This window comes from Taudactylus pleione, unplaced genomic scaffold (assembly GCF_031769625.1).
Source record: "Taudactylus pleione unplaced genomic scaffold, aTauple2 ptg000374l, whole genome shotgun sequence".
In the NCBI taxonomy this organism is placed as follows: domain Eukaryota; kingdom Metazoa; phylum Chordata; class Amphibia; order Anura; family Myobatrachidae; genus Taudactylus; species Taudactylus pleione.
In genome coordinates, this window is record NW_028284775.1 from 496,081 (window position 1) to 510,330 (window position 14,250).

Here is a 14,250-nt window from a genome sequence, read left to right on the forward strand (position 1 = left end):
TTGAATCACGGCACCCTAGAGTGTCAGCATTGTTTTCACGGCACCCCTAAGTCAAAAGTTTGTTATTGAGAAATTCAGATTAAATGTAGTAAAGTAATAAAGTGAAGTAAATTGTGCTTACCTTTCATCCTTAGGTTTAGTTATGTGGTGGTGGACAGGTTTTAATTTCTTTTTGTCCACATGTTTACATTACACTGATTACAAAAAATTTGATTTGGTGCTGGACAACCAACCTGAGGCACCCCTGCAAGTGTCCCGAGGCACCCCAGGGTGCCACGGTGCACAGTTTGGGAACCACTGGTCTAAATCATTATACAGATGCGTCCAGTTCCATTGTTGCTGATCACACTACAAACGTGTGCACAAATTGTGCCATGCGATTCCCCGCACCTGCATACGATACGGTGCACTATGTCGTGCACTGTGGGCCTGATTCAGAGCCGGACGCTCTGACCACAGAGCACTCGCTCTGAATCAGGGCCCTCCTACATGAAAATGGAGCGGCCTCTGGGACGCTCGCATAGCTGTGGGTGACCACCCACAGCTATAGCGAGCGTCCATGATGATGGTCGCGATGGTCAAGACCATCGCAACCATCGGGCTTGCGACGGAGACCCTGCAGTAGGGTCTCGCTGCCGCAAGCCCTGGAGTGATTTTGGCTCTATCAGAGCCAAAATCACTCCCACTGACATCACTAGTGATGTCAGTGGGGCCGGCTTCAGACGGTAGGCGTTCCCATGGGAACGCCTCCATCTGGCAGCCACGCCCCTGGCACGCCCACCAAAGGGGGCGTGCTGTCAATCAACATCGACAGCACGCCCCCTTTGGTGCGAGACCCGGAGCGACGGCTATCCCGTCGCTAGCCGGGTCTCGCGCATGCGCACGACGGAGCTCCCTCCATCGTGTGCATGCGCAGTAGGGCACCATCGACCCTCCTGCGAGCGTCCTGCGTTCGCGAGCGGGTCTGAATGACCCCCAGTGATCGCACCATGCATTCCTATGGAGGCATAGGTGCGAACACAGTGCGTGTATCCGCTTGCGGGCGTGCGTCTCGCACCATGCGTGGTGTGATTTGCTGCGCCAGCGGCAAGGATGTAGCTAGGTATATCGGTATATCCCTTCCTTTTTATACTAATGGTATATAAAGTTCAATGCTCCTAAAACAATTTAATTTGTGTTATAAGGTGGGTTTAGGACGTGCTATACCAAATGCAAATTTATGTGATCATTTGTATTGTGGCAGTGCATTTAAAATAAAGTAAATTAGTACTATACATAATATACATAGTACTATACATATTATTATTTAATACTTTATATTTATTAATAATAAATGTTTGGTGGGATGGTGGACGGACCATTTTCTTATGCAAAACATATGTATCAGCCTAAATTATCCTATGTGCCCTTGATAACAAATGCTATATAATAAAACATAATTCTGGAATGTTTTCTAATTAGACATGTAGATCATATAGCAATCATTTGATAAACAACAATTGTTTAGGTTTGGATATTTTTTTCTTTTATATAGCATTCTAAAAATATAATAGAAAAATTAACTTAAGCTGGAACAAGTATCCAATAGTCACAGTAGCTATAATTTTGCTTAATGCATTCAGTAGAAATAGGAAAATTAAAAAAAATATTATAGTTAGCGAATACAAACAATACTAGAATACTACTAGAATATTAGTACTAGAATACTGAGGGCCTGATTCAGAGCCGAACGCTATTTGCGCTCACTCGTTCAGAAAAAGGGGCCGGCTATTTAAATTGAGCGCTCGCTCTTAGCGGTCTGTTGACGCCTCTATGTCTGAGAGAGCGAACGAAACATGTGCTCGCTATTTTGTAAAGACGCCCCCTGACCGCTCGCATCATACGTCATCTCCGCTATTTATTAGATTAATCGAGTACATCGAAAGGCGTCTGAACTGCTCGCAGTGCTTGTGGTTGGATTTTCCTACCGCAATCATGCGAACAGTTCAGGCTAAGAAACAACCAAGTGACGTGGTCGATGACGCTGCTTTGTTAATTATGCACACCCTTAAAACGCCCGTTTTGACCGTTTGGCACGCCTGCGTTCGGATCACCACTCCCCGTTTTCAAGCACCTTCCCCTGTTACCACCCACAAACGCCTCATCCTGTCACTCAAATTAGCAGGCACTCGCAATTTTGCGAACACACGTTTTACGACCGCAATGACTGGTTGGCGCATGCGCATTATGACCCATAGGCATGCGCAGATGTGCGAACATCGCTCGGAGCGAATGAGCGGCCGCTTACGAGCGGCTCTGAATCAGGCCCTGAGATTGCAGCGTAAAGTACTGCAATCTCATAAACTTCTTGTTTACTGAGCTTACTGACATTTCTTGGTCTTGGTGACTTCTTGTTTATACAGTGGTTCTCAACTCCAACCCTCAAGTACTATACCCCCAACAGATCATGTTTTGAGGTTTTCTGTCAGTGAAAGCAAGTGGGATAATCACTGAGCCAGCAAAATAGATTAAGGCACCCGTTGATAAAAATCTGCATAGAAATTGCTTTTGTGGCCCAAAAATTTTTGCCAACACCCGCAATGCTGGCTAATGGTTAAATATTGCAGGAATGTATTAATATTTGGGTCCCGGACAGAGCGTGCGAGAGCGCACTATCCCAGCAATGTGTCCATATCAGGCTTTCACAATAGAGGAAAATAAATGTTCAGAATAGAATATAATAGAAAAAAAAATCTCTAATCGGTGAGCTGTTTTTGTGACCCGATCAGCTGATTTTTGTGGTAAGCCGAGGTGCCGGCCTGGATGTTCACTGCACGTCAGCTGACCACACAGCTTCAACTGATCAGAGATTCCTGTGCAAGTAAGTCTTATTTTATTTATTTTCTATTATAACTATTTATTTTCTTTCTGTGTGCAGCCTGTGTCCTATTCAAACAGGCTGATCACAGAAGCCGGCTCAAGCTGAAGATTGCATTATTTTATAAATGCTTGGTCCAAAAAGATTTAACAATTGAAGTTTGTTAAATCTGGACTAATTGCATTTCCCATCAGAGTTATGGGAAATGTGATCAACACGAGGAACTGATGCAAATAATAGGGCATGGAGGAGAGTTTTAAAACAACTCCACCAATAGCCCTGTAATAAATTATGTGAAACTAAATTCATGTGAAAAGGGTTTCACATTATTTTAGTAGAAAAAAAATTGATAAATATGTCACTTACTCACATGTGCATGATTAACCATTTCATATATGATAACCTAATGCAGAATTTTTATAAATGTTTTTAATGGTCTTCAGGGCTTATAAAAACGCAAAAAGTTTTTGTTTTCTTTAAAACTGAGTGGACAACATGCATCTGCAACTTAAAAAAATATTATCGTGGAACAGTATTTTAAACGTGAAACTACTTTTTGTTTTATTTAGCAAAAAAGTAAGGTAATTTGAAAAATCTAATGTCTGGTATGGTTCCAATTTGTTATTATCATGTTGCTTATTTTTCTCCAGAAACAAAAAATCCTCTAAGTCAGGGGTGGAGAACCTTTTTTTCTGCCGAGTGCCGTATTGATATATATAACATTATTAGCGGGCACGGATGGAGGCCACGCCCCCTCCATGTGATGTCAAATGTGGGCGGGGCCACAATCACTGATTACAGCAATGCCCGGAGCAACCTGAGGATACTCCGTGGAGCTGTAAGGGCAGCGGTGTGACTGTCTGAAGCATCCTAAGGATGTTCCAGGCGGCACTGCTGCATAGATTCTGGCTCAAGGGTGCCATTCTAGGCACCCGGCTAGCCAGATGAGGCTAGCAGAAAAAAGCTCAGAGGGCCAGGCCAAATGATTCTGCAGACCTTATACGGCCCCCGGGCCTGAGGTTCCTCATCCCTGCTCTAAGTTGATAACAATACATTTTGTATGCCTATTTATATATATATTTGTCCAGAAATAAAAATGCCCTCAGTGTTTATAACACAAATATTTTCACTGAAGTGGACATATGAATTTACAGTATGGATCTTTGTATTTTGCAATGTCCACTGAAGTAGACATATAATTTTACATCACCTGTGAAAAAAAACATCTACCATATTATGCACTAAATGTTACTTTCCTTGCAATTTATTTTTTTACCTGCTCTGCTATCTTAAATAATTGATAGAAATCCCTGAAGTGCTCAGTGTTGGTGAACTTTTCTCTGCCACTTAAATTTGACCTTATTGTTTTTGAAGTAATTAAAATTTGCCACTACACATGGCATACCTTCTATTTTTGGTAGAGGTCCAAAGAAGAGGGCACCATGCACTAGTGATGTCAAAAGAGAGTTTCTATAGGAGATAATGACTTAAAAACAGCTGTCCATTGTAGTGGCCTCAATGCATGAAAGGGTTAAAGAAATGCACAATACATGGCCTGGAGAGTGGTGTTGAGAACCACTGGTGTATAGATTTAATGAATACTATAATTATGATACATGTTGCTGTATTGTGTAAATTCAAATAAAATTTAACTTTGAAATACATTTCCTTAAATAACAAAATATTTTACTTGATTTTTTTTTCTGATTTTCCACTTCTGTAATATTTTACCCTTTTTTGGACAGCCTTAAAGTATCATTATAGCTAGGAGGTTAAATCTGTAACTAGAAGGGATTCATATAAAGATAAGCTAAAACAAACATTACATAAAATATATTGTTTGGGTTAATTTTGTGAGTTATATAAACTGTAATGTACAATAATCAATTAAATAGAATATTACACTCTATGAAAGCACACATAAATAAATCACAAACTCAAACCATTTAGGGCCTGATGCAAGGTTGGATGTAATGTATAAGGGCACTCAGAAAAATGTACAGTTCAGTGTATTTATGGTGATGTGTACGCACCGCAAAATTCCTGCTGAGCTGCACCAGTAGCATATGTGCCCAGCTTACATCAAGTATACTTAATATAAACCTACACTCATGTTTTTAACCATTTGTTTTACTTAAGAATTAAAAAAATGCTTTTAAGTTTTAATAAAGCTTAACATTATTTGTATTATTCAGAAAGAACCCTGTGTCATGTACAAAAAAAAGATTTTCAAAAAACCCCATTGCGAAAACATGCACACAAAACATAATATATGCATGCGCAATGTAAAAGTATCTACAGTTTCAATATCAGGGATGAATTAGCAATCAACCAATAAGAAGCGATTAGGTAGTGCTAATAACCATTACAATCACCAGCGTGTATTTTTTTTACTATTTGTTCCCATCTCCATCTGTTTGCAATTAGATGATAAGGCCTACTGTATGTTACAACACCCCTTCCATCAACCATCCCACTTCTCCAATCCCAAGTGATTGTGTCAGATTTGCACAAGTATGCTTACTCGCATGTAAGCAACCTCTTTCTCTGTGCATGCATACAGCCAGATGAAATATATCCAACTAAGTGATACACAGAATGGTTGTTGCTCAAATCAATTTACTGGTCATTGATGGTGTATGTAAAGGAGGGTTTAATCTAGACTAGAAAAAACTGCATTAATATTATCATGTAGGATGTATGTCTCTTTTGTGTTTCCATTATGGTCTTCTGGAGGAATTTGATTGTTTTTTTCTAGTCTAGGTTAACCCCACCCTTAAATGCACCTGTGATGGACCAATAAATCGATTTGAGCAACTACTATTTTGTTGATCACTGTTCTGAGAGGCAAGGATAGGATTAGTAGTTGGAGGATATGCTAATCCTTTAGTGCCATATTGAAGGCTCTTCAGATGCCTCCAGGTTAGTTGGCTCTCAATTTAGAAATACATAAATGTAAAACCCAAAATAGGCGCTCATATCATGTAGTGTAGGACCACCAAAGCAGAGATGCTCTGCGTGGCTGGTGGCTTGTCATATATTTGGAAATGTATGTAACCGAGATTCCTGCATTACTATTATCATGTAGGATGTACTGTATGTCTCTTGTGCTGGTCCATTATGATGTACTGAAGGAATTTATTTGCTTATTATTTGTCCAGCTCAGCATCAGACCCTTAATATGTTTAGACATAGATCTAAATGTAAAGGAAAAATAAAAAAATACACAAAAAGGCAGACTAGATAAATATGTAGGTTCTTCTAAGTCAAAGTCTATATTTCTATGTTTCCATTAATTCAATTAATTAAATACTTTTGTGTTTTTATATATTTATAACTGTATTTTTAACCATATACTTATATGACAATTTTAATTGGTGATGTTTGAAATTTTTAATACTCCGCATAAAGTATTTAGTATATAGTAATTAAGTTTTAGTTGTTTACACAAATACTGTAAGTTTTTTTTCTAAAATTCAAGTGTTTTAAAGACTATCTAACTTGATTAATTTTGCATACTTAAAATACGTAAAACATTTCTTTTAATACATCCCCCAAAATAAATATTTGTGCAACCTTAGTTGTATTTCAGCCACAGGAATCAGAACATATGTTACACTAATGCATCCATTACACTATCTATCCATTAACATAATATTTTATTATTTTAAACATTTTGCCACAAAATTATATATTTTCCTTGTTTGGAACATCAGTACATTTTAGAGTGAATAAACAGTACCTGTCCAACAATCCAATATGATCAAATTCACCAATACTTTATGTAATAAATTTGTTTCCAAAGAATATTTTTTTCTTTATTATGTTCTACATTATAAGCGTCTAAGCACCATTACGAAAATTCAGACAAGATGTACTCAAATAAAGAACTTGTCAAGGTAGTTATACGGAATTAATCTATTGGGGTTTTTTGTGTTTATTATTATTTTATCTATGTCAGCTACATCAATCACAATCAGTTATGCACTTGTATAAATGACGACTACTAAATTGACCAAAAGATCTATTTTAAAATTTGAATAAAGAAGGACATAATTTAAAATAAAATCCATACACGGCCCTCAGGACAATCCAAGCAGTATTACTGTACCTGTTGTCACACTACTTCATTTGCTTTTGTTTTCTTTATGATTCCTTTTCACCCCTCTCAAGAAAATTCAGTTTATGGGGCAATGTGGTTTTTGTATATGTGTTAACTACAAATAATTGCATTATATTTACAGTTGTCCTATGTGATCATTTAGATTTTGGGTTGTGTTTTCAAATAAAAATAGAGTAGATCAGTACTCAGTATTTGCACATTTGTGGTGCCATCAGAGACAGGCTAACTAATATAATCATTTGCTCATTAGTATGTTTCATTGTCACGTAAATAAGAACTCTGTTGCTTCAACTGAAGTTATGTACCCAATGAATATTTGAATCTCACGAGGAATATTTGAGTCTCACAAGGAATCAGCCCAAGTCATATTTTTAGGGGTTTGATAGAACACTATAGGCTGGAATAATAGTGTATAAAGTCCAATAAAAGTATGTTTTTTGCTTATTGTTAATCCGCATTTTGTTCAATAAACGAATTGACAACATAACGTGTTTCGATGACATATCAAGATAAGAGTTGCCATTTTGTGATCTGTTATATATCCTGAGGTATTATATATATAAAATAAAAATAAATATATAGATATATAAATACATATTTATTTGTGGTTTGGTTTTTCAAAGTTCCCTAAATGCACTGAGTTTGTTTTATTACCAAATGTGTCACCAAAGTTACTTTACAAATTCAGAATTCAAAATAAAAAAGCAAAATGAAAAATCTATTATAAAAAGAGAAAATTGGAAACTATCAATTACAACAAACTTAGAATTACATATTTCCAATTATTAAACTAAAAATTACATTTAAACTGCATGGGTGATATTTCAAATATGAAATTGCACTGTTCATGTATGCAATTAAATATTGTTTGAAGATATTTCACAAACTTTAATTTTTAGATTAGATTGAATTTTGAGGCATATGGCAACGTTTACTTCCGAATGATCAGTCCCTTCTTAAAAATCATTAGACTTAATGTAGCTGTTGATGTAAACAATGCTGAAATTCCAAGAAGCTTTAGCAAGCCCTCCACAGATGGTAGATTTCTTTCCCAAAATGTAGTAGTAATTGGCAGTGCTGGAATATCCTAAAATAACATCACAAGCATAATTAAAATTACACACAACTCATATTTTGATATTAAAAAAATCACTGTAATTTTCTCAAACATAACATATTACCAGTAAACAAATTCATAAAAACATATTTTAATTTAAGCTACTGTAAATAATACTTGATCAATTTCATGTGTGATTTCACAAAAAGTATCAACATCCCTCAGAGACTTAATGAATAGCTATTACTTTCTAAGTAGCATCAGAAGGACAGTGGAAAAGTGATAGGAGTATTGCTCTCAAAACACCCAAGGAACAAAATGCTAATAAACATCTCCAAAAAAAAGATGGATTGCAAGGTAATACCATTTACACAGTAGCAATTTGTTGTAAATGAGACACTAACTGCGATTAAAGTAAATTATGTAAGCTAGTGGTGATACAGAACATCTATCTAGAGATGGACGTTTATTGCCATTACGGAGGAATAATTCCTGACATTTAGGTGGGTGAAATCAGGACAAAATAAGCCCATACTGTATCCCTATACACCTCGAAAATACTCTTTTGAGAACTGCAAATTGGGCGGTATGAAAAGTTTTACATGCATTATATATAAATAACAAACGCAATGTATAAGCTATAGTGTATGATTAATAATATGGTTTTAATACAAAGTTTTTTTCTAAATGACTGAGCAAATGTGAGTTTACAGGTATATCTATATACATAACACATACCTTTCTCTCCTTTATTTTTTTATTATACGAGGGTGGTTTAATAAATAAGGTAATAAGACCTCTCATTGCGTAAATATATTCAACTTGTACATATACGTATAATCAATAGTATGGTCATGTTACAGATTACTTTTCCACATACCTGTAGTCCCCATACTTGTCTAAGCATTTTCTCCAATGGTACACCAAGGAATCTATCCCGGCATAAAATAAATCAGTGTCAAGCAGACAGCATTTACAGTATCTCCCTTGGTGAGGAAATCAACAAGAAGTACGCCCTTGTGGTCCCAAAACAAGGTCGCCATGAACTTCTTTGCTGATGGAGTTGTTTTGAATTTCATGTCATGGGGCCTGATTCAGACCCACTCACAAGCGGCTGTCCGCTCGCAAGTGGGTCGATGTTGTGCACTGCGCATGCGCACGACGGCGGGAGCTCCGTCGTGCGCATGCGCCAGACGCGACGAGCGAAGGACTTTCCTTCGCTCGTTGTGTCTGATCAAAGGGGGCGTGCTGTCGATGTTGATTGACAGCACGCCCCCTTTGGTGGGCGTGCCGGGGGCGTGCCTCCCTGACGGGGGCGTTCCCAAGGGAACGCCTACCGTCAGAAGCCGGCCCACTGACATCACTAGTGATGTCAGTGGGAGTGATTTTGGCTCTGATAGAGCCAAAATCACTCCGGGCCTTGCGGTTGAAAAACTCAACCGCAGGCTCCGGCTCGCAGTGGCGATGGTCGCGATGGTCAAGACCATCGCGGCCATCAAACTGCATGCTCGTATAGGCTGTGGGTGGTGACCCACAGCTATACGAGCGTCCAGGAGGACGCTCCATAATTATGGAGGGCGGCCCTCATTCAGAGCGTGCGCTCTGCTCAGAGCGTACAGCTCTGAATGAGGGCCATGATTCCTGCTTCATCTCTGGTGTCACATAATTCATCAAAGTGTCATTGCCTGTAACAATACGCTGCAGGAACTGCACTCCCTTCTCATGGTACCACATCATACAATTCCATCCTATTGGTTTTGTGAACTTCTGTGATTTACTTCGGTACCCAGAATGAACACTTTTTCCTGTACCCCAGTGTCTTTAGGTCTACATTGTCTAGATAGACAGTGTTTAGGTAGACAATGGAAGATAGACAGGCAATAGATAGACAGGGACTGAAGGTCGACAGAGTCTGAAGGTCGACACACTAAAGGTCGACTGGTAACAAGGTCGACAGGTACTGAAGGTTGACAGGCAATAGGTCGACAGGGACTGAAGGTCGACAGGTACAGAAGGTCGACAGGCAATAGGTCGTCAGGGCCTGAAGGTCGACAGGCAATAGGTCGACAGGCAATAGGTCAACAGCGTCAGAAGGTCGACACACTAAAGGTCGACTGGTAGCAAGGTCGACAAGTATGAAGGTCGACAGGCAGAAGGTCAACAGGGTCATTAGGTTGACCCACATATAGTCGACATGTAAATGGTCGACACTCATCTAGTCAACATGTGAATTGTCGACACATGTCGACACTGCCAACAATCGAATGGTCAACACATGTCAACACATAGTTGACATGTGAATGGTCAACACTCATATAGTTGACATGCAAATGGTCAACACATGTCAACACATAGTCAACATGTGAATGGTCGACACATGGTTGACATGTGAATGGTCGCCACAGTCTACATGCAAATGGCAGACACATGTCAATACATGGATGGCATGCAAATGGTCGACACATGTCAACACTCGTATAGTCGCCATGCAAATGACTGACACAGGTCGACACTCATATCGTCGACATGAAAATGGTCGACACGTGTTTTTGGTGGGGTTTTTTGCCTTAATCTTGGTGCCTAACCCAAAGTGCCTAACCTTAACCATCGGGGTAAGTGCCTAACCCTAACCGTCAGGGTAAGTGCCAAGCCCTAACCGTCGGTGTAATTGCCTAACTCTAACCGTTGGGGTAAGTGACTAACCCTGACACTAACCCTAAAAAAAAAGTGTTGACCATTTGACTATATAAGTGTTGACCTACTGCCTGCCGACCTTCATACCTGTCGACCTTGTTACTAGTGGACCCGTCGGAGTAAGTGTCTAACCCTGAAAAAGAAAATGTGTCGACCATTTGCCTATATGAATGTCGACCTACTGCCTGTTGACCTTCATACCTGTCGACCTTGTTACCAGTCGACCTTTAGTGTGTCGAACTTCTGCATGTCAACCTTCATACCTGTCGACCTTGTTAACAGTCAACCTTTAGTGTGTCGACCTTCTGACGCTGTCAACCTATTGCCTGTCGACCTTTAGTACCTGTCGACCTATTGCCTGTCGAACCTTTAGTATCTGTCGACCTTCAGTATCTGTCGACCGTGTTACTAGTCGACCCATCGGAGTAAGTGTCTAACCCTGAAAAAAAAATGTGTCGACCATTTGCCTATGAGTATCGACCTACTGCCTGTCATCCGTCATACCTGTCGATCTTGTTACCAGTCGACCTTTAGTGTGTCGACCTTTAGTGTGTTGACCTTCATACCTGTCGACCTTGTTACCAGTCGACCTTTAGTCTGTCGACATTCTGACCCTGTCGACCTATTGCCTGTCGACCTTTAGTACCTGTCGACCTTTAGTACCTGTCGATTTTCTGTACCTGTCAGCCTGTTGACCTTGTTTCCAGTCGACCTTTAGTGTCGACCTTCAGACCCTGTCGACTTTCAGTCCCTGTCTATCTATTGCCTGTCTATCTTCCCTTGTCTACCTAATCACTGTATATCTAGAAATTGTAGACACATTGAACCATACCCACCCCAGTTGCTCATGAACAATGTTCTGCACAGTACACACTGAGAACTTCAGTTCGTCAACAATTTCACTAACTCTAATGCGTCTGTCCTCCTAAATCAGACCTTCAATGCGGCACAAACTGTCATCTATGGTGGACATACTTGGCCAGCCAGATCGCTGCTCATCTTGAACATCTGTCCTGCCATTATAAAAGGCAGTGCACCAAACCCAAACATGTTTCCGTGACATGACGTGATCACCGTACACCTTGACAAGTTGGCAATGAATTTCAGCTGCTGATGTGCCCCTTAGACACAAAAACCTGATCAAACTATGCACCTCAATGTTTGACCATATTTCCACCAGCCTTGCCATCTTACAACTGATGTTGGGACAGTATGAAGCGCAGTCTAATGGCAGTGAGGGGAAGCAGTGGTCTCGTCTGGTGGGAAATTAGTATGAAATAGGGAACATTGCACATGTGAGAGGTCTTGTTACCTTACTTATTGAACCACCCTCGAATGTTGTTTTGATAGGAGGTGCAAGGAGATGTTTTCATTGTATACATGTATTTCTGTATTATACATTATTAATGAGGTTTTCATTCCTTACTCATTAACCACTTATCTGGTGTGGTTGCATGGGATGCGACCTTAACCAGATGGGCTTTTACTGACATGATCGTATCCCATGTGACAGTGCCTGCCATATTAGACAGAAATTCAGCTCGGTAGATGAGCAGAACTGATTTCCTCTTGCTGGTTTGCCCCTTTTCTGTGATTACAAACATAATATACCCATTTTGTGCCCCAGAGTGCTGTGCGAATGGCATTCTGTAGCCTGTTCACCAAGTCCAGAGGTTAACTTCAAATACAAAAAGGAAGTGGAGTCCCCCTCTGAGCATTACTCCACCAATCTCTGCAGTCTTGGTCTGATTCAGAGTTGGGCGCTAATGCCACTGATGCTGCGTCTGTGTACCAGCCGACAGGATTTGTATTGAGGCAGTAACCCTATTGCTTTCAGAATGGTTAAGGGAACTGAAACTCCATAGACATTTTTATTGCATATGGGATCACAGGCACAGGCTGAGACATGCTCCGAAAATGGTCGTAACACGCCTGCATTTTTTGCCACCACTCCTCCAAGTGCTCACTGACTGCTAAGTTGCTTTAAGCGACTACAGTAATGTTCCCTGACGCATGCACAGTTTACCAATAATCGCTCGAATGCGTAAATATCGGCATTGCGTACATCTCTGAATCAGGCCCTCTGTGTGTTCAGATGCATACTGATAATCTGTCCCCTTTCAGTACCGCTCCAGTAGGAGGGGTAAATGCTAATGACGGGGGATCTATAGCCACTGTGGGGATCTATTGGCACTGGGGGCGGGTAATGCCACTGACGTATTTATTGCCACATTGAGGATCTATTGCCACTAGGTGATTTATTGTCAGTGGGGAGTGGGCATAATGTTTCATTGGGGATTTATGGACACTGGGGGGAAGAGGCTAATTCCACAGGGGGATAATGCTACAGGTTTGATGGGAATATGCATCAGGGGTGGGCGGATAATGCTGCAGGGGGCATCAACACTAGTGAAGGGAAGAACAATGTTACGGGGCAATTGCTACAGGTGGATCTACAAGGGTGATTGGAAAATTCTTCAGGGGTCTTGGGATAATGATAAATGGATCTCCAAGATATACTCACATGGTGGTGTTACAGTGTTAGACAACCCTTAGTCATATTGTTTGCTAAAAAAAAATAGCTTTACAAAGATTTTATTTTTTTACTTACCTAAAAATTCTTGAGGAATTTTTAGAAAAAATATTGTCACTTAAGTGATTAATACTATTAACTATAATCCATTATTCAGTCAAAATATGAAGCTCTATTACACTGTTTTGTTTATAGCAAAAAGTAGGTCATGGAATTCCTCAATATTCTGCAGCTCTTACCAATGACTGTGGTTCTGGCATCCATATATCACTCTCTGGAATTTTGCCCAAATCGAATAAAATCTGAAAACATAATAGAAACATGTTATAGAAACCAATGAAAACAAGAATTTAACAGGAGATTATGAAAATTAAGGCATAAATCATACTGTGTAGATTGAATTTAGGATACAAATCAATTAGAGTAATTCCACATACAAAGTAACCCTAGCGCAGTGTGTTCCTTGAATAAAGAATAAATATGTTAATTAATTAGTCGTAATCAGCAAGTGAATGAAATTCACAGGGAAAAAATTCTAAAACAAACCAAAAATATATTAAACCTACGCTCCAGCCTCAAAAAATATATTATAATCACTCACATGCCACAGTAAAGCTTACATTTAATAATAAATGTAACACATGTGTAATATAATAAAAACACATAAAACATTATCCACTGATGATGCAGGATTTGTGTGTGCACCCATTTTGATATTTTAATGTACAAATAGAAGCAGCTGTTCCCTATGGCATGGGTATATATATCATTAGGCAATATATATGTCATTAGGTGGTGTGCTGGTCTCTCCTTTAGCTTTATTTGAAGCTGAATTGGTATATGATATTTATTTGTGTGACTACAGCACCGGATATTGAAATCATCAAGTGTATGCAGTTGTTCACTCACTTGTTCTCTGTATGTGTGTATATATATATATATATATATAAATATATATATATATATATATATATAAATATATATAT

The 14,250-nt window shown here is 39.3% G+C and overlaps 1 protein-coding gene across 1 annotated transcript in view; it reads right to left on the bottom strand.

Annotated features, from left to right (window-relative positions):
* Positions 1-7,801: 7,801 nt before the first annotated feature.
* Positions 7,802-14,250, bottom strand: part of MAOB (monoamine oxidase B) — a 96,053-nt gene continuing 89,604 nt past the window's right edge. Inside the window, exons 14-15 of the mRNA XM_088444911.1 lie at positions 13,504-13,566; positions 7,802-8,067 (exon numbers count right to left, since the gene is read on the bottom strand). Of these exons, the coding sequence (XP_088301037.1) occupies positions 7,912-8,067; positions 13,504-13,566 (219 nt within the window). The 3' untranslated portion in view covers positions 7,802-7,911. The remainder of the gene's footprint in view (positions 8,068-13,503; positions 13,567-14,250) is intronic.